The 27,755-nt window shown below is 38.7% G+C and overlaps 1 protein-coding gene across 1 annotated transcript in view; it reads left to right on the top strand.

The window, feature by feature from the left end:
• The first annotated feature begins 1,212 nt into the window (after positions 1 to 1,212).
• LOC124302505 (maltase 1-like) overlaps positions 1,213 to 27,755 on the top strand; it is a 155,501-nt gene continuing 128,958 nt past the window's right edge. Inside the window, exon 1 of the mRNA XM_046758747.1 lies at positions 1,213 to 1,418. Within this exon, the coding sequence (XP_046614703.1) occupies positions 1,235 to 1,418 (184 nt within the window). The 5' untranslated portion in view covers positions 1,213 to 1,234. The remainder of the gene's footprint in view (positions 1,419 to 27,755) is intronic.

Raw genomic sequence — 27,755 nt, forward strand, 5'->3', positions numbered from 1 at the left:
CACCATTTTCGATTATTCTTGGTGCAATAAGTGAAATTCTCAACTTTGCACATTTAGGGCTTTCGTTTCGCATGTATACTTTTCGATAGCTTAATTTCACACATGGACATTACCGCCTATGTCGTCATTAGACTGCGTAGGTTTCATGAAGCTGGACCTATGTCTCTGGACCTATGTCTTTGGACCTATGTCTCTGAACCTATTGATTGCCGTTGATCTAGTTCTTTCAAATTATTACTTGAAGTAATGTTCGATCATTATTTATTTAATTATTATGAACTCGAAGTAAATAATTGTCGATCGAAAGCGTATTCTTCTATTTATAAGACAAGCCCATGGAGAAGGACGTATTATAGGTTGAAAAAGTACCATTCAAACGAGGGTGCGTATGACGATTCCACAATTTCTGTGGAGCACTTTGAGCATTCTCCTTTTCAAGAAAATTTTCATAATTGTAGATTTTCCGAACACTTATTTACTCATTTGGGGTATATCATCGATGAAAAACGTTATGTACAATTCAAAAATGGCCGGGTCAATTTTGGTCGAAAAGTGTACGGTTTGACATGGAATGACTCATATAGTCAATTTTGAATACTTATAACCACAATTTCAAGTATCTATATTGACAAACAATGACTTCATACTTCTAAGGTATAACATATTCTTGTAGGTCCTACACCCTAGCACTTTAAAAATAAAACTATTGATTTGTCTTTCTGGAACCCATAGGCCCCTGCCTTAAATCACTACTTTGTTATCTAGCATGATTGATTTCATCTTCCAAATATTTCTCAAAGAAATATCTTGCACAGACCGAAAGTCTTGACGCTTTACCTTTCATTTGGTTTTTATCGCCACTGCATTAATATATAGATAATTTCTGTTTGAAAGATGGCTGCAACTAAAGGCAGATCATTTTTCAATGCAAAAAGCAAGTTATATGAATAAGAACTTACACGAACTGAGTACATTATTAGCATAAAAAAATTTGGCAATAATTTTGAAAACAAAAACTGTAGCGGTCACAAATGCTTAATTAATTATGCAAGAACGAAGGGCTTACAAAATTCAGTATTATGTTGGGTTCGTTAGCAATTTGAGTTCAAATTTTAGCCACAGAAACAAACCAATATCTTATCGCAATATTAGCGATAAGACCAATGATATCGTTAGCTAGAGCCACTGTATATAGAGAAGTGACCATAATCAGACACCTAGATTACTGGCAAACATGGCAAGCGTGCGGACTGCCATGTCATTTCTTAGTGTTGTACTTTGGATAATCTTGGCCTTTACAGTGGAAACAAAGGCCCAAAATTCAACCGAAAGAGAATGGTGGAAAGATACAATCGTTTACCAGATTTGGACGAGGTCCTTTCAGGATAGCGACAGCGATGGAATTGGCGACCTTCAAGGTGCGTAGTGAACGAAATTTTTGTACTTGACCTTCGCACAAGTGAAAGAAATGGAAGGGTGCATTTGGAAGGAATGATATAGCAAAATGACACACAACAAAACACCGAAATTCGGACACCGCGTATTTCAACTAAGAATCAGTAAAGTTACGAAGCCTGACTTGAAACAGGCCATGACATTCAACGGAGTTAATTATCCGAAAGTTGACTAGCCGAGCTAGTCAAAAAGTGAATCACCCAATTTACAACCAGCCAACAAAGCTGATGAAACAAATATTAATAATCAGATAAAACAATTCTTAATGAATTTGAATTTTGAGATGATAATGAAATATACTTCAGTTGATCCGATTCAGGAACCTTCGATCAGCTTTTAAGGGGTGAAATTTAGATGTGCATATAGTATATACTGAGTTATCCGCTCATTTTTAGGTCGATAGGCCTTATGGATTACAAGAAGCACGCTGATCAAATGTGACACTTCTTCGAATTGAATCTTCGTCCTCGAATTCTTCGCACTTACTATTGTCATTTCTATTATAAACTCCATTTGGCTTCTGCATATGCAAAGACACAAACATATACCACTTCAATTATTTCGCATAGAAAAGTAGACAATTTGAAGTATATCCCAGTTTTTAAAGTAGGATGATGGTGGTGTTTCAATCGAATCGGTAAGTATATTCCGGGGAATTAGAATATATTCAGGAAATTAGAAATCCCCGTAATATTGATACAATTTTTTCGTTGAAGATTACTCCGTCTTCAATCCAGTCTGAAAATTTCAGGAAGTACTCCGAAATATAGATCTTTCCATATGAAAAAATTGAAACACTTAAATTTCTGAAACATTTTTTGTATAACAACCATTACTCATGTTCTCATGTCCATCTATTCCTAAAACTTCAGAATTTAGGCGAAAATATTTGCTTTTTCACACAGCAAAAACTACAATTATATAATTTTTCTTGCCTTCGCACGTACAGAACTCATAATTTAAAATAACATGGTTTCTGGTACTACTTCAAGATCCACCTTAAAACAGATTTTATATGCGGCAAGATCTCACAGTTGCACAAAAAATACATCAGATTATAATTTTTTTCGATACAGGAAGCGCTCAAAACTCGAAGACAAAGGTACAATTTAAAGAAGTAATAATATCGTTAAAATTACTTGTCTCAAATACAAATACTTTTGTACCTTTCTGGGTTACTCACATTTTTAATTTTAATCTATTAAAGTATCCGGTTATTTAAAATTAGCAACTATATTCTGAATGCTACTGTACATTCAATAAGTATCGACAGTAGATCTTCCACTTCCCGAGTTCAATTCATTTGAGTCTGCGATTAATCAAGCTAATCTCAGACTTCTGTAAACCCGTATTAACTAAGCAACAGTGACTGATCGGTTGTACTTAATTGCTTGCCTTGCAATGCACGCACCTCGAATAATATATAACCCAGCGACTGAAAAACCATACGATTACAATTCAAAAATAAGCTTTCAATTCTCTCATTTGGATATTCGAGTTCTCCGTAGTGTGGCTCGCATAAACGGATGTTCTTGAATATTCAAGGTGCAAGGTTTGACAAATAGACCATATAGGTGCACCTTTGTCCTGGAAGCGCGATCGTGCTTGGAATTTTCAATCATCTGAATCCTTTTGAATGGAAACAGTTAAATAGATAAATTTCTGGGTAGATGATATTCATGTGTATAACTTTGAGGTTAACAAATCAATACTGTTGCATCTTACTGACTAAAATGATCACTTTTCTAGTATAAATTCTATTAATTTTATGGTAGAAACTATATAACATTTATCAACCCTAGCATACATATTTTTCAGGACATATTTTCATATTGGGCATCTGTGGGCCCCGCCCAATTTTCGATCATAACTTCAAATGAAATGGTCGCATTTGTATTTGCTTTTTCTTACTTATGATCGCCAATCAGTCACGGAATCTATCTCTGCATTGACACAGTGATAAATTGAAAGAGATACAGGTAATCGTTAAAAAATGTTGCCTCTTTAGAAAAGTGATTCTAGGGTTCCCTTTTGCGGGTTCTCAGATTGAAAGAAATATTTAGGTGCTCTATGATTGCTCGGCAGTCGATTAACTAACTGAGTAATCGTATACTCGAAATTTAAAACATCAATAAAATTTATCATCAAAAACAATAAATGCGTTAACGTTGGTCAGACAGAGTGGAATACATGTCGTCACTTAGATTGATAAACTTTATTTCAATGACACGTGATTCGCTTTAATCAATTAACCTTGAGCATAACATATGTTCTAATTCTATCTTACCCAACCAGATATCTCGTGAGTGACTCAATATTTCCAGCTACGTGATAACCTTTACTACCAAAAAAGAATTCTCCGCAAACGATTGTAAAGTGCCAGGTGAAATATAGCAGTTAAAATAATAGACCAGTCAGTTGAGCGATATTTAGGGTCTCAAATCCAATAATTTTATGGTTATCAAAAAATAGTAGCTTGATTTGTTTTTGCAAGAGAAGAAATAAAATGACCATTTTGTCGGATTGCGGAACTTTCGAAGCGAACGCTGCGAGAAATGCTACAGATAGCGCAAGAATACATACAACCTTTCTCACAGAGCACAAATTTTTTTAACAGAATGTTGATGCCGGTACATATTTATCTTCAATAGATAGAAAACAAAAAAACAGAAAATACCTCAGCACCGTTCGGGTTGCACGAAACGTCTAAAGACAATCGTTAGTGTCAAATTCATTTTAACCCGTGCCATCAGGGCCACAGAATGTTTACTAGATTACAAATGTAGCCCAAATCTGGCTGAACTGTAGCAGCGTGTCAGGGACCCGGTCAAAAGTTCATATTTTAGATACCACGTCGGGCCAGGGGTTAATGAGGCTTGGAAAATTGTACCCCATTCCCGCCACGATTCTTTGCCTGTTGGTAGTCATTCTCTACACAAGCATGTATACTATATTATACATATATCTTTCTATATTATAAAGGTACCTCGCCTCCGTCGCCACAAGCGCCATGTCAGGACGTCAAACTGCTGTTACCCTCAGTTACAGACTTACCGTTGACACTTTGGCGCGATTTTATTATTTTCCGGAATTCAAATAAACAATAGCCAAAGATATTCGTTGGGCGCCAGACTCTTCAGCGTCAATTCTTAGGTAAAGATACGGTATGATACGCTATTAATCATGGAATCCGTTGTATGGCTGGCTAGGCTCAAGTACTCACACGAACTGGTAGAGTGGGTGTGAGTACTTGAATAATTGACTGGATTTCATTTTACAAGTCAACAACAGTTAAAAAATCAAACAATAATAAGGGAAAAGGTGTTCTCGTTATCACAAATACTAGTTGGCACAAGGCTCATATCTCCGCCGCTAGATATAGAAACGAGTGGCGCTAAAGATTGAAGTTGCAGTTCAATGTTTGAAAAAACCGAATATTGTTAATTAGAGTATTGCATCATATGCGAGCTCGCAGTGATTGAAAAACTGGAATTGAACCTAGTAAGTAATTATTCTTCATCTTCGAAATATGTTTTTACATTTTCCTAACGTAACGAAATAAAATTCTAGTAATCGAAAATAACTGTAGAACCCGTTCTCTAATTTGCGCAGATTTACGCTCTTTGTCGTTGTCTTCCATGGCGTTCGGGTCAAGATTTTTGTCTGCCTTTTTGTTTGTAGAATTTGGATCACTTTCTGCAAATATTTATTTTCATTTCAGCCCTTATACATATTGTGAAGTAAGTTACACACATTTTTGCGTGTCTTTATTGCTGTCACAGAATGTAAATTTGAAAATTTTTTTGGTGATTTGAAAAATTAACGACGGAGCCAGGAATCGAACCTGGTGTCTAGAGATGCTTTGCCGGAGCCTTACTCCACTAGACCACCTAGACGCCCTGACTACATTGTCCTCAATTTCTCTCATCACCTGTATGTTCAAATTTATTTTTGTTGTCGTGTGCCTTAGGGTGATCCTCATTTAGAATGTCGACGAATTTATTCCGGATCACCCCACCAAATCAACTATAAATAATTCGAAAACAATGCACATTTTTTTCAGATTTTCATAACAACTGTAACCCGTGCCTGTAAGAGGAAAGATTTCCCAATTTAAAATACACGTGCTTCGGACACGTTTTTAGTATATATTTGACTGTAAGAGTAATAATGTTCGAAGAAATCCATGAATGTGAGGTTCTAATGAGCATTATTGCTACTATCTGAGAAAAAATTCACATCATCATACCAGGTAATACAGACAATTGCATTTCTTATAAATAAACAGAAAAAGTCAAATTTCTAGGGTGTGCAATTCGTCGAGGTTGGTTGGTATGATGATGTGAATTTTTTCTCAGATAGTAGTACTAATACTGACTAAATCTTCACAATTGCAGATTGATTCGAACATCGTCACTCTTACAGTAAATTATATGCTGAAAATGTATCTGAAACAGGTGTATTTTAAATGGTGATATCCATCCATCTACAGGCACGGGTTAGAATTGATATAAAAATCTGAAATAATTGGGAAATTGTTTTTGAATTATTTATAGTCGATTTGGGGGGTGGTCTGAAATAAAATAATCAACAACCTAAGTAAGGATCACCCTAGTGTGCCTTGTATTAGTGTATATTATGAAATTCGTCTCATGAAGCACAATTATAGACTTCGTATGTACGTGACATGTTTACAAGTGTATTCCACTACTTTATTGCTGTCTGCCACTATTTTTCCAGTTACCAAAGGGTCTGTCCTCTTTAGTATTTAACTCAAAATATCATTCATTGCTGCCACATCAAAAACGAGCGCTTATGATAAGACGTTTTTTAAATAATTTTCTTCAAAAATTAGCATCCGTCCCGCCGCGCTCTCCAGTGCTGGAGGCTAGGCAGGCTTCCGAATCAATTATCAGCGATGTTGAAACAGTATGATAAGATGGAAACTTTTGATTATGAAATGACGTATCTCAAGTGGCCACCAGCTCTTAGAGTAAAGCAGGCTCCCGCAACCCTTGAGCCTGGTAGAGGTCAAGACTTCTTGTACTTTCTTTGAAACTATGTCAAAATAAAGGTCTCCAACAATTCATAGCTTTTAACCTGTTCATCTTTCTATTTTTACTAATTTGACTGGAAAATGAGTAATATGTTTTACCCTTATTGGTAACAAAAAAAGCTTGTCTCCTTATGTTTAAAATGCACAATTTAATGAAATTGGGAAAGCAATGATTCGCATAATACTGAATAGAACTACTCAAATCAATTCATCTTTAGATTGATCGGCAAGACTAAGAACCGTCAAGTGTTCGTAATCGGTCGGTGATCAGTCATAATCGGGATCAGAGCCTCACCTCAGTATAAAGAAGGTAATGATGAATTCGAAACGGTAATAGTTAATCACTTAGTCTTCATTAATTAAGAATTTATGTTGATGTGCTGAGATATTATTGTTCAAAAAGTTCAATACAGTTTACTAGCGAATTAATACAAAGTACAAAAGTAAAAATTTGTTTCATCCACTTTTTTTAAACTCGAATGACTGTGCCAAAAAGTGACAAATTGTTGCGATTTTTTTGTTCATACGGTCGCCATTTTTTTAAATTTTGGAAATCGAAAATGTGTTCGACTGAAGTTTTAATTTCATATCTTGACTTCAAAGGAGGTTTGGTTTCTTTTTGTTCAGACCAGCCATTCAGCCAGAAGTCCGTCCACTGCTAAAAAAAGCCATTCATTGAACCAGCTGCGATGAGCGCCATTTTGAGTACTCGCTGATGAAAAAAAAATGTGCATGTATACTTTAATATGTGTACATTCATATAAATAAAAAGTGGTAGTATGAATGCAATAGAATTACAACAAAAACAACAAAAATGAAACAAATCGGGGTTTTTTCGGCCCGTAATCTACCCATCGTCCTGAATTAAAAACGGTAATGTAATTGATTGTTATTATTAACAGTTGATATTACCCCATTATTTTAAACTCAGATTTAATTAGGGAAATGTTGATAGAGAGTCCTTTCAATTGATAGAGTAAATTAAGAAGCTCTGGTTTCGAGAAGGCTCGGGACTATTAGGCCAGTCTAAATTACAATATTCCAACACTAACTCTTGCTCGGAAGGGCCTAGCCGGGTTCACCTCTACGCACCTAGCAGCTTCACAGACAAAAGACACATCTTCTTGGGCATGAGGGTCCAAGAGCCCGCACCTGCAACTTTGTTCTATGAATGCGCGCGTTAATTAGCTAATGAAGTGCAAGATTGGCCCCTGGTGGTAATCCGTAGATCGAGTCCTACGCCAGAGCGCGGCTTGGATGCTCTGACGGTTCTCAATCTCGCCGATTCTATCATAAAAATTTTGACAAAGACATCGTATTGTGATTTTTACATATGCATTCATACTGTTTAATGAGTATTCTACTTCAATTTTGTGCTTTTAGCATTAGTGATTTGTCCTAACTATTGACGAAGATTCATCTCAACAGAAAAAATGATTTCGTGATTGATTGATCGCAGCATTTCTCAGATTAGTTCTTTGTATTCTACTTGACCATGAATGATGGATAATATTGGGAAATGTTATCGGTCTCTTCGTGACTTTTACTAAAAGGGGTGGGAATGGTTTTAACAAAAATATGAGGATTAAAGTATTCATGTGAAAACATGTAGTGTGAGAAACTGAATAAATCGGAATTTTGAAAAAGGTATTTTGGGGCGTAACAATGGCACCAACTGTGCCAAGGTAAGGTATATTATAAGGGGCGTGAACAGAACTTCGTTATAATATATATCCTCCAGGTGGCCTGATGCATTGCAAATCCGCGTTACAATATAAGTATATGACCACAATAATTTAGCGAGTCGCAATGGAATATGGAAAAGGAATCTTTTGTTAAGCGCCTAGCGTGATTAAGAAGCCTCCCGATCGTCAGCTGGCTAATCTTCGGCTTCTTGCTGTACTCAGTAGCTCAGTGCCGAGGAGAAAGGAGGAGTAATTTTAGAGAGAGAGAATTGACATATGATATTGATGCCCAACTCAACGAATAAAACCAATAATTCGTTGTATTCTGAATCAGAAGCGATACAAAAAAAAAGAAACAAAATAATATTAAATTCGCTCTTTGAGATTCAAACACAAGATGCGAAACGAATCTTAGAACTGACCGCGCTAATGGCACTCACAAAAGAAGAAATCTACAGATATGACACAGCGTTTAACTGTTGGAGAAACTGTTGAAAATGTAGTTATACGGGTATAAAAAAAGATTATGCTAGATTACATTACGTTTAGCAGTAACCAGGATAGAGACATATTTATATTTTGTACTGTTAACAGAATCGATACAAACACAAATCAAACATTTAAGGTAAACATAAAATCAAATATTTTCATCTTCTATTCATAAACAAGGAACATACTGCAACGTACCGGTTACCCGACATACTCGTACAGGTAATCAAGTACACGCATGTTCGGTCAACATGAGCAGGACAACCTGTACACACCACGAGGCAACAACACGGGGATTATAAACTGGGTATATAAGGACCACGAGCAGAGCAGCTCTTGAGAAAGGTCGCAAACGTTACAATACGCGACCCTAAATTGCCTCCCACGGACTAGCCAGCGTGATACCTCGTTAAAATCCAACCGAGAATTTCTTTTCCGGAAGCTCGTCCGACGCATAGTTTTTGAATTACTAGGGGCTTCGCCCCTGCGCGCTACGCGCCTCGGGCACTCGGCGCTGCGCGCCTCACTATTTCCTTACGCATTGTCTAGTAGACAGGCGAATTCCTTCATGTTGATTTGATGACAGGTCTGCACTTGCTGTCCACTTCAATTCCTTCTGTGCTTACTTTTCTTTTTTCCATCAATCTAAGCTTCCATTCGTTGGTTGAAAATTGGTGTTCCTTCTCTATTGATATCGATCTATCTCCTTGACTTGCTGAATTATTTTTGCTACCGCTCTACCGGTTATTCTCCAAAATCACCTTCTTTATATTATTTTTTTCTCTATATTTGCGTTGCTGTTCATTCCGCAAAACACCTCTTTCTCTTGTGGTCAACATCGATCCTGGTCGTCCTCTTACCTGGTTATACGAATATTTGATGGATATTATTCTATGGCTTATTTGGTTCTTCGCACTTACAATTTTATTTTCCTCTTCCTTTTGTGATACTTCCGACCATCAACTATCTTCATCGCCTTGTCTGCTGCTTGAAACTCCTCCTTTTTCCATTGTCATCGTAAATCCTGGCTGTCCTATTGACTGTTTGGTGATATATTCAGATTTACTGTTATTTGATTGTTACTTTTCATACTTATTACTCACTATCTGAATTTTATTTTGGTTCTGCAAGACATCAATTGTGTTTCATTTTGTGATCCGATCCGGTGTGGATGAATTTGTTCTTCGCGATACACGATTAAACATATCTTAAAAATGTCCGCAGCTGCAGCTAATTCTGCTTCTCCCCCGTACATTCCATTTTTATTCATATGTGATTTGTAATCACCAGGTGACTTAATCACAGCACCGTTTGACTCATTACCTGTAATAAAACCCGCAAATGTAGACCAATTATCCACCATATTTGAAACGATACTCAGTCTCACCTCTGCGTGTCGATCTTGAGTGCCGTATACACAATACGCCAACGCGCGAAAAAGACAATTCCCGTCGGGAATCATCTTGATAATTTTCGTTTGCATGTTCATTTTTTGCGCGTCAGAAACAGATACCTATGAAGATATTTGTCATAAACAGCCGATGACAGCTGTCAAAGGGTTTCCTAGATGCTTTTTGTTTTGTTTTCGGGATCTCACCCCACCGCCAACTTCATGCGTATACTATTGTTATTATAATCTTTTTTTTACTATTGTTATTATAATCTTTTTCTACGTTCATTTGTTTGAAACTTTTTTATTAGATAGAGAGATAAGCGATAGCGCTAGGCCAATCAGAGTGCGTCATTTCATCTGGATTTACCGCCACGGAAATTGCTGTTTTGTTCGTCTGGGTGAATTATTATTATTCGTTTACGAATTGAATATCGGCACCTCACCTCTCTCCCTGCTGTACCCCATCTTGGGCGCTAACCTCGGTATTGTTGCCGCGGCACACGCTGCCGGCCGCGCACCCACGGACGCACATTCGTGTGTGTAAACAGAAGCGCATCCTCAGCTTGATGATGCTACGAAACACACATCTACGAATAAAAATCAAAGTAAATCACAAAATAAATCGGAAAATGTAACATTCCATGTTATAAAATACTCCGAATTATCGTACCGTGATAACGAAGGCACGTGAATATCACTGTCGTGACAAATTGACGCGCTCGGCACATCTTCCACAATTACTCACCCAATAAAGCTGGCTCAAAATCGTCAAAATAATGCTCTCTGTTTATTTTTAGGGTACTTGCAAGAAAAATTTTTCACTAGTTGTAAATTAATCCACACATCCAATTTTTAGTAATGCGGATCCAGAGTAGCAACACATGTTGAAATTATCGAGATCATTGTTGTACAATTTGGTCGGTTTAACAGGTTAAATTAGTAGACCTGGTTAATGAGCTCTCGGTTCAACCCGTTATCTGACTGAGCCGGTTGATTTGGTAAACCGATTTGGCTGGTTAATGTGGTTAGGCGATTTGGCCGGTTAAACTGATAAAAAATTATAGCTCGCTCGATCAGTTGATGCTCGATAAATTTTACCATCCAAATCCAATGAATCAGCCGTAAATAATCGTTGACCGACCACTCCGGTGATAACTCATTATCGGAAATTGCTAATTTATTGATATACTTGTATCAAAACCGGGATATTCTGGCAAAAATTACGAATAAAGGCGAATACTTCAACCAAAGACATAACTTTATTGGAACGTTTCTTAGTTATTTTTACCTCTTATACATTCAAAACTCTACATTGATTATTATTTCATTGTTCTTAGAATTATAATTTACTTAAACGAACCTTCGGAAGCGAATTTAGAATTCGGAATTCGGAATTCTGACCTAACTGCAATCAGGCATGCGTTACACGTACGGTACATCCCTCACAATCAACGACATGTGTGAACAACTCCAGATCTTGAAGCAGTCTCAGCGTAGAAAGAAGATTCCTTCAACAGTGAGATAATACAATAATGACAACAGACAAGCTGTATAGTCGAAGCTTCTTCATAGGCGAAGTTGCCTCGTAGTTTTGAATTGAACCTTTTTTATTAGTGTGAAGGATAGAGGTTGAGGTTTTCTTGAATAAAAAACTCTCGCGTTTGAGCCATCGAATTATGAATGTTTATTGGCTCTTGTGGGAAAAGCCTTGCGGCATAAAAACCCACGATGTATGAACGTGTATTTGTAAACGTATAAAAGCATGTGTCGACTGTGTATATGAATGTGTATATGCCGGTTACAACCCGTTTGGCTCATGCCACCGCGATCTCGAGTGCGTTTCGTATTGCGATTTTTGTTTTATTCGATTCGATCGAATTTCGTATGATTTGCATTTGCCTTACTCCGAGGAGCGAACGTATATAAGAGTATGATTGGTGTTGGTAGTACACCAAGAGCGCTCGGGCTCGTTGTATGATGGAAGGGTGCAAGACCCTTGGTATGCGTGTATGGGCACTCGGTCCCGTGTAGAATGAGAGACACTCGGGCCGTACTCATCTACCTTACTCCGTAGAGCGAACGTATACGAGAGTATATTTGGGCCTCTCGTCTTTTGGTCGTGGTACGAGAGAACGCACGGCGTCACTCACGATCGTCACTAGACGGACGACTGAACTTGACTGTTTTTAAAAAATGCGTGATGCGCGCTCGCCTCCTCATCTACGCGAGATTTGGCATCCCTGCGGAGACGAATCGTTCGAGCGCGGCTCGCACGGAGATCGCAATGACACGGGCACAAAACGACGCTCAGGCACTGAACACAAGCAAATATTCAACAACTTCAGGCCGCTTGATCGTATTCGAAATAACTTCTTTCACCTTTGTGCAAGAATTATCCTACCTATTAGTGACTACGCGTAGACTTATACCGAGGGAGAAGTAATTTGTCGGATTGACGTGTCAATAGTCCATGAATTGATAAATAGTTTACTTGCATTAATGAGAATTACTTGAATCCATGAGAATGACTTGAATTCATGGGAATTACTTAAACTAACAGAGAATCACCTGAATTAATGAGAATTAACGGAATTAACGGAGACATAATAGTCGATTTCTGGAACTGTTTAGGTCGTTTGACCAGAGTTCTTCACTAACTTCTATCGGGATGAGATGAGTGAGTGAGAGGGTGAATAAATAAATAACACGATTTCGCGGGAAAGACAAGACGCTTGCTTCGGCATAAAAACCCTCACGGTGCAGAGGGAAAAGTCGAAGCAAGAGAAATGTTTATTAACTGCAAATCAGATTATCATAATACGGGAAAATACAGTCGCTGGTGCGTTCCTTGTGAACTAGATTGAATAATCTTTCGATGATCTTAAGTCAACTTATGAAACCTCCATGGGAAAACCGCGAACCGCAACCTCCAACGCTAACGTGAAAGCGGGTAAGGGGGAGCGTCAGGGTGGCCCAATGCCATGAAACCTCCATGAGAAAACCGTGAACCGCAACTTCCAACGCTAACGTGGAAGCGGGGAAGGGGGAGCGTCAGGGTGGCCCAATGCCATGAAACCTTCATAAGAAAACCGTGAACCGCAACTTTCATCGCTAACGTGGAAGCGGGTAAGGGGGAGCGTCAGGGTGGCCCAATGCCGTGCAAACAGCGGTCCCGACGTCTCGCCGCGATGACGCTCGCCCCGGAGACGGGCACCCCCGGTCCAACCGAAGGGTGAACCGCGTCTCCCCAGACTAACTTCAACGCATAAATCTTAAAACTACGCGAAACAGAATAATTGACGCGCGCAGGTAAAGGAAAACCTAACACGTCCTACCTATTCAAGCGGTCGAGCCTAACTGACTTGCGCTGCGCCCTCACCGGCCAAGCGAACGTACGTAGCTGGAATCACTATAACGCTGAACTAATTTTAATGTGAAATAAGAAAGTAAATCTGTTGTTGTGACCCTTTATTCACCTTATACGTGGTAAATAGGTACAACATACGAATATAACGAAACTAAAATATTTACTGTGATGACTTCACAAACTAACGTAATAATAATAAAGTTGTGCGAACAGGAACTGATCGGGATTAACAGAGAATTGAATTCAACTAATTTCAATTTGTGCCGGAATGATCTTTTCAGCGTGCAATAATTGTGCCCGTTTATTCACGACCTCTTTTTTCAAAATTTTCGGAGACGCGAAAAATCTCGGTTCTCCCCAAGTCTCTATCATAGTATTCATAGTAGTCATAGTAACCACAATAATAAGAATATTAATAGTTACTGCATATCGTAGTACGGAATGTATCGCAATAATAGTGATATTATGGGAAACCTAAAATAAACTCGAACTAGCATGAGGGATAAGAAAAAATTGGGTTGACGAGACCAAAAATATTCCGAAATGAAGGAATTAAGTTAAAATGAATTTATTAATTTGGTTTGACAGTAAATTCGGAAAAAAATTGACGAAATTTTTAGGTATTGACGTGAATTGGGGTAAGTTATCGAAAATTCTTGGGGAAAATACTAATTCAACCGAATTGAATGAATTAATTTGAAGTAACAGAGGAAACAAAAAGAAATCAATTGAAGTTATTCAGATATTCACTTGAATTAAAGTCAATTCGATAATTGATGGGCAAAGTTGAAAATTATTAAATTAAAAGAATCAAGTTGAATGAAGTTAAATTTAGTTGAATTAATCTAAATTAACAGAATTATGTTGAATCAAATGAATTATTCTAATTTATTTCAACCTGCGGAATTACTGTGGCACTCAAATGTTGAGTTATTCCCTCCTCGACTAATACCTTGCCTGAGCTTATTCGTGGATTCTTGTCTATCGATAAAAGATCTTATGAAATCACCGTATCGACCCAAACAACAAATCAGCTCAACTTCGGGTGACGATTGATTTCTTATTTAGATGCAATGATTAAGGGGTTATATACAGTTAGAATTTTCAAAAAATCAATTTTTTTTTTATTTTATTTTCTTAATGTACATATATTTAAGAATACACACAGAAAATTTCATATCGTTCCGGTGAATATTTCCGAAGTTACACGCAAATTTGAAAAGGCGTTTCAGAGTGCTTGAAAGTGCAAGGCCGGAGCGAAAGGGTTCACCTGGAACGCTGTCCCTTTTATGCACCTGCCTATCGTAAATGTTCCCTTCTAATATATTTAGATGCGTAAAGCAACAGTGTGTTATTGTTTTTTTTTATACCTGAAAGGTAAATTTTTATTTTTCTCTCCCCAAACTTTAAACGCGTTTTTCTCAAAATGGTGTTTACAAAGTCGGTGATCAACATTACTCGAAAACGGCTAAACCGATTGGTCTCAAATTTTAACACGAGCTTCTTAAATATATTTTTTAGTAATTAATCGAAGATTTTTTCTCACCGGTAAATATATTTTTTTTTATAAACAATTTAGGGCCGAAATTTTGGTCAAAAATCGAATTCTTTTTTTGAGAAACCGCCACATTGTCAAAAAAATTTATTTTGCTTATTCCTTCGATTAATTACTAGATTTAACATTACTTTAACGAAATCTGTTTGGTTTTTTAATTTCTGAGGATCCAGTTCAAAGATATAGTGATCACCGCAAAACGTCTTTTTTGAGAGGAGCTCCCGGAGATCAGCTGTAGCTCTTTTCCAAATAAATATTTTTACTAATAGTAAGTCTTAAAATACAGTTAAAAGAAAGCATAATATGTGTACAAATTTTCAGATCAATAAATTTGAAAGTTTTCTCAGAAAAAAAATCTGAAAAATTCGCTTTTTTCGGCCTTCTAACTGTATATAACCCCTTAAGTATGCGAGGATTCGTCGTTACGTACGTATGGCAGGTATTCCGTATACCCACCAAATTACAGACTCTACGAGCCTGACCATTTTACATTTCATCAGTTGAATTTTTGTGACAGTCGTCACATGAGAGAAAGGCAGATTTTCATTCATAGAATTTATTTATTTTCCGTTTCTGTCTCACGGTGGTTTTAGCAAATCTAAATAATTTCATCGTAATCGTTTGTCCAGTACTTGATTAGCCGAAGCTCCGGGGTATAAATAATGCTATAAAATAAGGCATCGAACTCGTTGGAGCACTCCGCATCAGTCGAGTAGTCTAGTCGGAACGTACATGACTTCATTCGACAAGGACCTAAGGTTCGACAACTTTTTGACAGGTTAATTAGAGATGCCAAGTTACCACATCTGTAAGTTTGGCCTGAAAAATGATAGCAGATATGCCTACAATTTTTTCTAGATATTTGAAAATTCCGTAAATTAGCATCGTTTTTTTTTATGTTCATTTTAGCGAAAAACGGTTCCCACAAAAGTAGTCCATCGTATTGCCCTCAAATTAGACTTATATAAAAATCACGAATCATTGTTAGTTTATTTGTGAATTGCGGCTAGGCACAGACATCGAGCGTGTGTAGGGGAGGGTGGGGCAAGACGGCCCCCCTGGGGCAAGAAGGCCCCCTCCAAAAATTTGGTCACAAAAATTTTTTTTTTTTTTCTCAAATTATCGGGATTTTAATATATTAGCTCATTTTTAACCCTACGCGAGGTACATATGTTTAATACATATTTCTTTTACAAATCGGACCGATTTCAATAAAAATTGACCGACACATTAGTAGAACAGCAAGGCCGGTTCTGCGTCCAAACACCTTCTTTACCGACCGAGCCGCTCCGCGCGGCCCAGACTCAAACCCTTTTCCGCGATGACGTCACAGGCTGTGGTGCTCGCCTGCCAACGGTAGAGGGCGCAGCGGGGGGCGAGAACTTTTTTACCGTCCCGCATCTCCCACGATAGGACTGCTGATGTGTAACATGAACCACTCCGAATTCCTTTCCCACGGTAGGACTGCTGACGTGTAACATCAACCACCTCACATTCCTTTCCCACCTTATCAACCACCTCACATTCCTTTCCCACGTTATCAACCACGTGACATTCCAAAGTTAATGGTTCCGAGAATTGTTTGTCTCAACGTCGCACCGAAATCCTTTGACCGCATGCCGCTCGCCGTCGAAACTTGTCGAACGCATTGTTTTGTCTAACCACCTTATCAACCACGTGACATTCCTTTCCCACCTTATCAACCACGTGACATTCCAAAATTAATGGTTCCGAGAATTAGTCGCGGTACAGAGCCTGCGGTGTCGGGTTACTATCGCTCTTGGAATGCCAAAAGGTGCGCGCGCATCCGTACAGCTGCCCTATAAAAAGAACGCTCATCACTGCAAACGATCATTACGTCACAACCTGTCAAGCATACGTGAGGAAAGAGCTCAAGATGGAATCCGCGAAGTGTTTGAGATTGATCGATATTATGGAATCGGCGTTCAAGATTTTATCGGAAAAATCGTCGCCGGCAGAAATTGCAAAATGGATTCGACTCGGAACCCAAAATATCAGGCTTTTGAATAAAATCTTACGCAACAACGCCTCAACGATCGGGGAGAAGACAAGAATTTTGACTACAATTGGAATTCTGAAATCGTTGACAGTCAAATTTCAACAATTGCAGAAAGTGGGTGACGGATTACGAAGCCGGCGAAGAAGCGATCGAGTACGGTGGGAAGATTTGGAATCAGCTTTCGAGAGTAGAATTCGAACTGGATCCATCGTCAATTTGAAGCATAAAGATGTGGAGAGATTTCTAGAAGACGCAAAGGTACTAGCTGTGGCGAGACTGAAAAACGCTCTGAAGAAAGACGGGAGCTTGAAAGCCAACGTTATCCTGGCTTGTAAATTTGAACTTAGAAAAGTTGATCGCACGGTGGAAGAGATCAAATTTTTTAATACGAGAAATGAAATCATCCTCCAGACAACGGATATCAACGAATGGTTCATCGAAAACGCGACGGAGCGTTTGTTGAAAAAGGTGGAAGATTTCCAGGAAAAGGATTCAGGCTGGTCGCTGACCGAAATAATCAATTTGACTGTGAATATCAACAAGTACGTGCCACTACGAGGCGGTGTCTTCACATACACACCACTACCCAAAGATATTCAAGATAAGAAGGCTGTCGTCAACATCCGTAACAGAGACGCGTATTGCTTTCTCTGGTCGGTCACCGCAGCTCTGTTCCCAGCCAACAACAAAAATCCCAATAAAATTACTTCGTATCCACATTTCAGCTCAGTGCTACGGTATGATGGTATAACGTTTCCAATGTCTCTAGACAAAAACACCATTTCAAAATTTGAGAAACTCAACAAACTTTCAATTAACGTCTACGGTATAGACCAAGGTGATCGGAAAAAAAGTGAAATAGTACCGATTCACCTGAGTCAGAATGAGTCTGATAAACCTGTAATTAATCTTTTGGCGATAGAAACTGAAACCGCTGACGATGACGATGATGATGAAATGGTAAATTATGAAAAAAATAGAATCTTTCATTTCACTTGTATTCGAAATCTGTCTCGATTAACAAGTTCTCAAATTTCCAAACGCGCACATCAGACGTGGTTGTGCGATAGGTGTCTGTCTCATTTCAATTTCGAAAGATGTTTGTTGAAGCACCGAGCTGATTGCATGAATTTAAACAAAACCAAAGTTATTCTACCTACAGATGAGGAAAAAATACTGAAATTCAAAAATTTCAAGCACAAAGAAACCGTTCCATTCTGCATTTACGCGGATCTCGAATGTTTACTGCAACCCACACATGAAAGTTTTGGGGAAAATAGAACAATTTATCAGAAGCATCTTCCGTATAGTATAGCTTACTATCTGCATTGCGCGTTTGACGATTCGCTTTCAAAATTCAAAATTAATCGTGGAGAAACTTGCATCCAATGGTTTGTGAACGAGTTAAAGGAATTGGCACTTTCGTTAGAGGGATATTACAAGACTGTTGTACCGATGGAACCACTAAATTTCAATCGGATCATCGAATTTGATTTGTCAGCGGTCTGTCATATTTGTGAAAAACCGTTTACGCTCACAGACGTGAAACATCGGGATCACTGTCATTTCACAGGAAAGTACCGTGGTGCTGCTCACCGCAGCTGTAATCTAAATTACCAAAATTCGCACACCATCCCAGTGATATTCCACAATCTTTCGGGTTACGATTCGCATTTTCTGATCAAAGCCCTGGGTACGTCATTCGAAGGTACTGTTAAACTATTACCTGTCAACAAAGAAAAGTACATTTCCTTCACTAAATTCGTTAAGGGAACGGATGTAACGTTCCGTTTCATAGATTCGTACCGTTTCATGCCTAGCAGCCTCGATAAATTATCATCGTATCTGGACGATTGCCGAAAAACAATAACACGTAAATTCTGCAGTAGCTTGAACAAATTTCGGTTATTGACTAGGAAAGGTGTCTTCCCGTACGAATACATAGACAGTTGGGAGAAGCTCGAGGAGAAACATTTACCAGCCAAAGAACAGTTTTATTCAAAATTGAACGACCGGAATATATCAGACGACGATTACGCGCATGCGTGCGACGTATGGCAAACTTTTAACGTCCAAACTTTGGGAGAGTATTCGGACTTGTATTTACAGACGGACGTGTTTTTACTGGCTGACGTTTTTCAAAATTTTCGACAGAGCTGTTGGACGACGTACAAACTGGACCCGTTACATTACTACACAGCGCCCGGTCTGTCGTTTGATGCAATGTTAAAATGTACAGGCATCGAACTCGAGCTTCTCACCGACATAGACATGGTTATGTTTATCGAAAAGGGTATTCGTGGTGGTGTATCACAGTGTTCGAACAGATATGCAAAGGCCAACAACAGGTACATGGGAGAGAAATTCGATCCTGAGGTCGAAGAATCTTATCTCATGTACTTTGACGTTAATAATTTGTACGGTGCAGCTATGAGCTTTGCTCTGCCATACAGTTCCTTCGAATGGGTATCAGACTTCAGACAATGCGACGTTCTTACCATCTCGGACGATGCAGAGTTTGGTTACGTGCTGGAGGTAGATTTGGAATATCCTGCGGAACTGCATGAAACTCATAAGGATTTACCATTGTGTCCGGAGCACTATGTACCTCCGATTTCGACCAATAAACAGCCAAAATTGATGCCCACGCTATTTTCCAAGAAAAACTACGTTGTTCACTACCGCGTTTTGAAACAATGTTTACAATTAGGTTTAAAATTACTCAAAATTCATAGAGTTCTCAAATTCAAGCAAACTCCGTGGCTGAAAAAATATATAGATTTAAATACCGATTTGCGAAAAAAATCTGACAACGAATTTGAGAAAAATTTTTACAAGCTAATGAACAACGCAGTTTTTGGCAAAACTATGGAAAACGTGCGAAAGTACAGAGATGTTCGATTGATCACCGAATGGGATGGACGGTACGGTGCGAGAGCTACCAAGCCTAAGAGATGGTTATCGTCGAAATGAATAAGACGTAAGTTAAATTGAATAAACCATTGTATGCAGGTTTCTCCATCATGGATCTGGCTAAAACGTACATCTATGATTTTCATTATAATTACATTAAACAGAAATTCGGCAACTTAGCAAAATTAATGTACACAGATACAGACAGTTTGATTTACAATTTTACCGTCCCCGACATATACGAACACATGAAGGAGGACTTGCACAAATTTGACACGTCTGATTATCCGCTTGACAACGCTTATGGAATGCCTCGAGCGAACAAAAAAGTTCTCGGTTTGATGAAAGACGAGAATAACGGGAAAATAATGTTGGAATTTGTAGGATTACGAGCTAAATTGTACGCATTCCGAGTCTTGGGAGATGAGAAAGACAGTAAACGTGCCAAAGGAGTCAAAGGATCAGCGTTAACAAAAATAACCTTTAACGATTATTTGGAATGTGTTCTGAACCGTGAAAATTTGTCTACAAATCAGCATTTGATCATGAGTCGAAAGCACGAGGTATACACCGTAGAACAGCAGAAAGTAGCACTGAGCTGGAATGACGACAAGCGGATCGTGTTTCGAAATACAACCGACACGCTTCCGTGGGGCTACAAGCCTAAGCTTTGTAATTTATAACTGTACCATGATGTATAAAATATTATTGTTATGTAGGATAAGAACGCTCCGAAATATAAGAAATTGTACAACGATGCATATGTCTGTCGATTGTCTAAAAAATAAAGACGCATACTTGTTGTGTGTCGGATATAAAATAAAGAGGGACATACGTTTTTACAAAAAAAATTCATTTATTCTGGGGGAACGTTATATAAGCGAAAAGTGAAAACTTCATCGCCAGTCTGAAGCTGTTCTTCTTGCAAATGAGAAGTGCTCTGGAACAACAACGTGAATTGAAGAAACGACTAGAACTGCTCCTCAAGAATATTGGAGAAGTAAAACATCTGCTGAAAATCAGATCTGACCTCAATCAACTCACAAGAGATTTCGAGCACATACAACTCGACCGTAACGATCATGGACTTTTCAAAAATTGAACGAAGTCGCTCGCCTGGAGACACTTCTGCCCTTGAAAAAGCTTTCGGACCTCGAAGTATACTTCGAATACCGGGTCAGTGGCGTTCGTCGGGTTAAAACGAAATTTGGAGACAAAATCGTTCTGGACTTGGATGACTCTTTCACGATTTTTCTGCCCAACCGACTGACCAAGGCCCTCCACGAAAATGAAGATTTGTTCCAGAAGGTGACGACAGCCAGTAAGGAGATATGGTTGCATCTACGCTATCTTGGCGGACCCTACGGTCAACTTGAATTCGTATACGTATAATCTGAGTATCGCATTCGAATATCCAATGTCCTGTGTAAGTCTTACGTTCAATAAACAAAAAAAAAAGATTGAAATTATGAATATTTTTTCATTTATCCATCATGTATACCTTTGATCCTACGTACGTTTTGTACCTTGTAATTGTATCTAGAATTAAGTCTCAAAATGTAAGAAAATGCTACTCCGAACATCACTTAGCAACGATGGAGGGTTTCGAGCTGCGTCATGTAATGTGAACTCTACGATGAGTATTTGGACGGGTTCAGACAAGACCAGAGTGCAAGGTCGGCCGATAGCTGCGGTACATTCAGAGCCAAGGATCTGCGGTGTTGGGTTACTATCGCTCTAGGAATGCAAAACATAACTCGGTTTGAGTACAGCTCGGTCAAGGATGGAGAGCAAGGTCGAATCTTACATAAGCTTCGTATTGAAAAAAATTCTCTCTTAAGAGCTAAGGTGAAGGTATAAAATTATTTCATGAATATTCTTTAAAAAAAAAAACAGTTTTATTACATCTGTCGCGAACAGAAATAATAAAATAATGTACAACTCAGTCATAACAAAATTTAATATGGAAGGTTTAGGTAATAAGCAGGGATGTTTTAAATATATCGTTCTGAGGAGGACCCCTATCACGGCTGAAACGTAAACACAAAAAAAGTGTTTTGATGTTCACCACCTTCATATCCAAGAATAATATTATTCAACAATTCACCAAGGTCAAGAAAAATCGTCTTCTTCACTATTCCAGAATTTCCGAATTCCCTGGCTTTTACGGGTCTCAAGATTTTTGAAGTTACAGCATTGTTCAGCTCTGCGGGATCTGCGACATTGCACAGTCTCTTGTTCCGTATATTACGCTTCGACTGCCATGACTTTGACGTTGATATAAGCTGAACTTTGTATAACTTTTTTGACTTGCATATATCATGTAAGACTGACGAGTCTGCATCGGATGCGTTGAGCTTATATATATATAAGCCGATAGATCGCAAGAATTTGGAAACGGTGCGCACTGCGTTCTGCGCATATCGGAAAAAAAAATGACGTCAGAGATGCGGTGCGCACTGCGTTCTGCGCATCTCGGAGTGAAAAAATGACGTCAGAGACGACCGGGTCCACCCTTTAGCCGACCCACCATCCCTAAATTTTGACGACAAAAAAAAAAAAAAAAAATCGAAATCAAATTTGAAATTGGAGAAAAAAAATTTGTTGAAAAAAAATTGGAGCACGCGGTACTTGGCAGGCCCATGTTTATATTGCCATCATAACATTTATATAGCTCGACTTGTATTTTCTTGTGCTCGTTTTAAAAAGGCCTGCCAAGTACCGCGTGCTCCAATTTTTTTTCAACAAATTTTTTTTCTCCAATTTCAAATTTGATTTCGATTTTTTTTTTTTTTTTTTGTCGTCAAAATTTAGGGATGGTGGGTCGGCTAAAGGGTGGACCCGGTCGTCTCTGACGTCATTTTTTCACTCCGAGATGCGCAGAACGCAGTGCGCACCGCATCTCTGACGTCATTTTTTTTTCCGATATGCGCAGAACGCAGTGCGCACCGTTTCCAAATTCTTGCGATCTATCGGCTTATATATATATAAGCTCAACGCATCCGATGCAGACTCGTCAGTCTTACATGATATATGCAAGTCAAAAAAGTTATACAAAGTTCAGCTTATATCAACGTCAAAGTCATGGCAGTCGAAGCGTAATATACGGAACAAGAGACTGTGCAATGTCGCAGATCCCGCAGAGCTGAACAATGCTGTAACTTCAAAAATCTTGAGACCCGTAAAAGCCAGGGAATTCGGAAATTCTGGAATAGTGAAGAAGACGATTTTTCTTGACCTTGGTGAATTGTTGAATAATATTATTCTTGGATATGAAGGTGGTGAACATCAAAACACTTTTTTTGTGTTTACGTTTCAGCCGTGATAGGGGTCCTCCTCAGAACGATATATTTAAAACATCCCTGCTTATTACCTAAACCTTCCATATTAAATTTTGTTATGACTGAGTTGTACATTATTTTATTATTTCTGTTCGCGACAGATGTAATAAAACTGTTTTTTTTTTTAAAGAATATTCATGAAATAATTTTATACCTTCACCTTAGCTCTTAAGAGAGAATTTTTTTCAATACGAAGCTTATGTAAGATTCGACCTTGCTCTCCATCCTTGACCGAGCTGTACTCAAACCGAGTTATGTTTTGCATTCCTAGAGCGATAGTAACCCAACACCGCAGATCCTTGGCTCTGAATGTACCGCAGCTATCGGCCGACCTTGCACTCTGGTCTTGTCTGAACCCGTCCAAATACTCATCGTAGAGTTCACATTACATGACGCAGCTCGAAACCCTCCATCGTTGCTAAGTGATGTTCGGAGTAGCATTTTCTTACATTTTGAGACTTAATTCTAGATACAATTACAAGGTACAAAACGTACGTAGGATCAAAGGTATACATGATGGATAAATGAAAAAATATTCATAATTTCAATCTTTTTTTTTTGTTTATTGAACGTAAGACTTACACAGGACATTGGATATTCGAATGCGATACTCAGATTATACGTATACGAATTCAAGTTGACCGTAGGGTCCGCCAAGATAGCGTAGATGCAACCATATCTCCTTACTGGCTGTCGTCACCTTCTGGAACAAATCTTCATTTTCGTGGAGGGCCTTGGTCAGTCGGTTGGGCAGAAAAATCGTGAAAGAGTCATCCAAGTCCAGAACGATTTTGTCTCCAAATTTCGTTTTAACCCGACGAACGCCACTGACCCGGTATTCGAAGTATACTTCGAGGTCCGAAAGCTTTTTCAAGGGCAGAAGTGTCTCCAGGCGAGCGACTTCGTTCAATTTTTGAAAAGTCCATGATCGTTACGGTCGAGTTGTATGTGCTCGAAATCTCTTGTGAGTTGATTGAGGTCAGATCTGATTTTCAGCAGATGTTTTACTTCTCCAATATTCTTGAGGAGCAGTTCTAGTCGTTTCTTCAATTCACGTTGTTGTTCCAGAGCACTTCTCATTTGCAAGAAGAACAGCTTCAGACTGGCGATGAAGTTTTCACTTTTCGCTTATATAACGTTCCCCCAGAATAAATGAATTTTTTTTGTAAAAACGTATGTCCCTCTTTATTTTATATCCGACACACAACAAGTATGCGTCTTTATTTTTTAGACAATCGACAGACATATGCATCGTTGTACAATTTCTTATATTTCGGAGCGTTCTTATCCTACATAACAATAATATTTTATACATCATGGTACAGTTATAAATTACAAAGCTTAGGCTTGTAGCCCCACGGAAGCGTGTCGGTTGTATTTCGAAACACGATCCGCTTGTCGTCATTCCAGCTCAGTGCTACTTTCTGCTGTTCTACGGTGTATACCTCGTGCTTTCGACTCATGATCAAATGCTGATTTGTAGACAAATTTTCACGGTTCAGAACACATTCCAAATAATCGTTAAAGGTTATTTTTGTTAACGCTGATCCTTTGACTCCTTTGGCACGTTTACTGTCTTTCTCATCTCCCAAGACTCGGAATGCGTACAATTTAGCTCGTAATCCTACAAATTCCAACATTATTTTCCCGTTATTCTCGTCTTTCATCAAACCGAGAACTTTTTTGTTCGCTCGAGGCATTCCATAAGCGTTGTCAAGCGGATAATCAGACGTGTCAAATTTGTGCAAGTCCTCCTTCATGTGTTCGTATATGTCGGGGACGGTAAAATTGTAAATCAAACTGTCTGTATCTGTGTACATTAATTTTGCTAAGTTGCCGAATTTCTGTTTAATGTAATTATAATGAAAATCATAGATGTACGTTTTAGCCAGATCCATGATGGAGAAACCTGCATACAATGGTTTATTCAATTTAACTTACGTCTTATTCATTTCGACGATAACCATCTCTTAGGCTTGGTAGCTCTCGCACCGTACCGTCCATCCCATTCGGTGATCAATCGAACATCTCTGTACTTTCGCACGTTTTCCATAGTTTTGCCAAAAACTGCGTTGTTCATTAGCTTGTAAAAATTTTTCTCAAATTCGTTGTCAGATTTTTTTCGCAAATCGGTATTTAAATCTATATATTTTTTCAGCCACGGAGTTTGCTTGAATTTGAGAACTCTATGAATTTTGAGTAATTTTAAACCTAATTGTAAACATTGTTTCAAAACGCGGTAGTGAACAACGTAGTTTTTCTTGGAAAATAGCGTGGGCATCAATTTTGGCTGTTTATTGGTCGAAATCGGAGGTACATAGTGCTCCGGACACAATGGTAAATCCTTATGAGTTTCATGCAGTTCCGCAGGATATTCCAAATCTACCTCCAGCACGTAACCAAACTCTGCATCGTCCGAGATGGTAAGAACGTCGCATTGTCTGAAGTCTGATACCCATTCGAAGGAACTGTATGGCAGAGCAAAGCTCATAGCTGCACCGTACAAATTATTAACGTCAAAGTACATGAGATAAGATTCTTCGACCTCAGGATCGAATTTCTCTCCCATGTACCTGTTGTTGGCCTTTGCATATCTGTTCGAACACTGTGATACACCACCACGAATACCCTTTTCGATAAACATAACCATGTCTATGTCGGTGAGAAGCTCGAGTTCGATGCCTGTACATTTTAACATTGCATCAAACGACAGACCGGGCGCTGTGTAGTAATGTAACGGGTCCAGTTTGTACGTCGTCCAACAGCTCTGTCGAAAATTTTGAAAAACGTCAGCCAGTAAAAACACGTCCGTCTGTAAATACAAGTCCGAATACTCTCCCAAAGTTTGGACGTTAAAAGTTTGCCATACGTCGCACGCATGCGCGTAATCGTCGTCTGATATATTCCGGTCGTTCAATTTTGAATAAAACTGTTCTTTGGCTGGTAAATGTTTCTCCTCGAGCTTCTCCCAACTGTCTATGTATTCGTACGGGAAGACACCTTTCCTAGTCAATAACCGAAATTTGTTCAAGCTACTGCAGAATTTACGTGTTATTGTTTTTCGGCAATCGTCCAGATACGATGATAATTTATCGAGGCTGCTAGGCATGAAACGGTACGAATCTATGAAACGGAACGTTACATCCGTTCCCTTAACGAATTTAGTGAAGGAAATGTACTTTTCTTTGTTGACAGGTAATAGTTTAACAGTACCTTCGAATGACGTACCCAGGGCTTTGATCAGAAAATGCGAATCGTAACCCGAAAGATTGTGGAATATCACTGGGATGGTGTGCGAATTTTGGTAATTTAGATTACAGCTGCGGTGAGCAGCACCACGGTACTTTCCTGTGAAATGACAGTGATCCCGATGTTTCACGTCTGTGAGCGTAAACGGTTTTTCACAAATATGACAGACCGCTGACAAATCAAATTCGATGATCCGATTGAAATTTAGTGGTTCCATCGGTACAACAGTCTTGTAATATCCCTCTAACGAAAGTGCCAATTCCTTTAACTCGTTCACAAACCATTGGATGCAAGTTTCTCCACGATTAATTTTGAATTTTGAAAGCGAATCGTCAAACGCGCAATGCAGATAGTAAGCTATACTATACGGAAGATGCTTCTGATAAATTGTTCTATTTTCCCCAAAACTTTCATGTGTGGGTTGCAGTAAACATTCGAGATCCGCGTAAATGCAGAATGGAACGGTTTCTTTGTGCTTGAAATTTTTGAATTTCAGTATTTTTTCCTCATCTGTAGGTAGAATAACTTTGGTTTTGTTTAAATTCATGCAATCAGCTCGGTGCTTCAACAAACATCTTTCGAAATTGAAATGAGACAGACACCTATCGCACAACCACGTCTGATGTGCGCGTTTGGAAATTTGAGAACTTGTTAATCGAGACAGATTTCGAATACAAGTGAAATGAAAGATTCTATTTTTTTCATAATTTACCATTTCATCATCATCGTCATCGTCAGCGGTTTCAGTTTCTATCGCCAAAAGATTAATTACAGGTTTATCAGACTCATTCTGACTCAGGTGAATCGGTACTATTTCACTTTTTTTCCGATCACCTTGGTCTATACCGTAGACGTTAATTGAAAGTTTGTTGAGTTTCTCAAATTTTGAAATGGTGTTTTTGTCTAGAGACATTGGAAACGTTATACCATCATACCGTAGCACTGAGCTGAAATGTGGATACGAAGTAATTTTATTGGGATTTTTGTTGTTGGCTGGGAACAGAGCTGCGGTGACCGACCAGAGAAAGCAATACGCGTCTCTGTTACGGATGTTGACGACAGCCTTCTTATCTTGAATATCTTTGGGTAGTGGTGTGTATGTGAAGACACCGCCTCGTAGTGGCACGTACTTGTTGATATTCACAGTCAAATTGATTATTTCGGTCAGCGACCAGCCTGAATCCTTTTCCTGGAAATCTTCCACCTTTTTCAACAAACGCTCCGTCGCGTTT

The sequence above is a fragment of the Neodiprion virginianus genome, chromosome 4, assembly GCF_021901495.1.
Source record: "Neodiprion virginianus isolate iyNeoVirg1 chromosome 4, iyNeoVirg1.1, whole genome shotgun sequence".
Taxonomy (NCBI): Eukaryota; Metazoa; Arthropoda; class Insecta; order Hymenoptera; family Diprionidae; genus Neodiprion; species Neodiprion virginianus.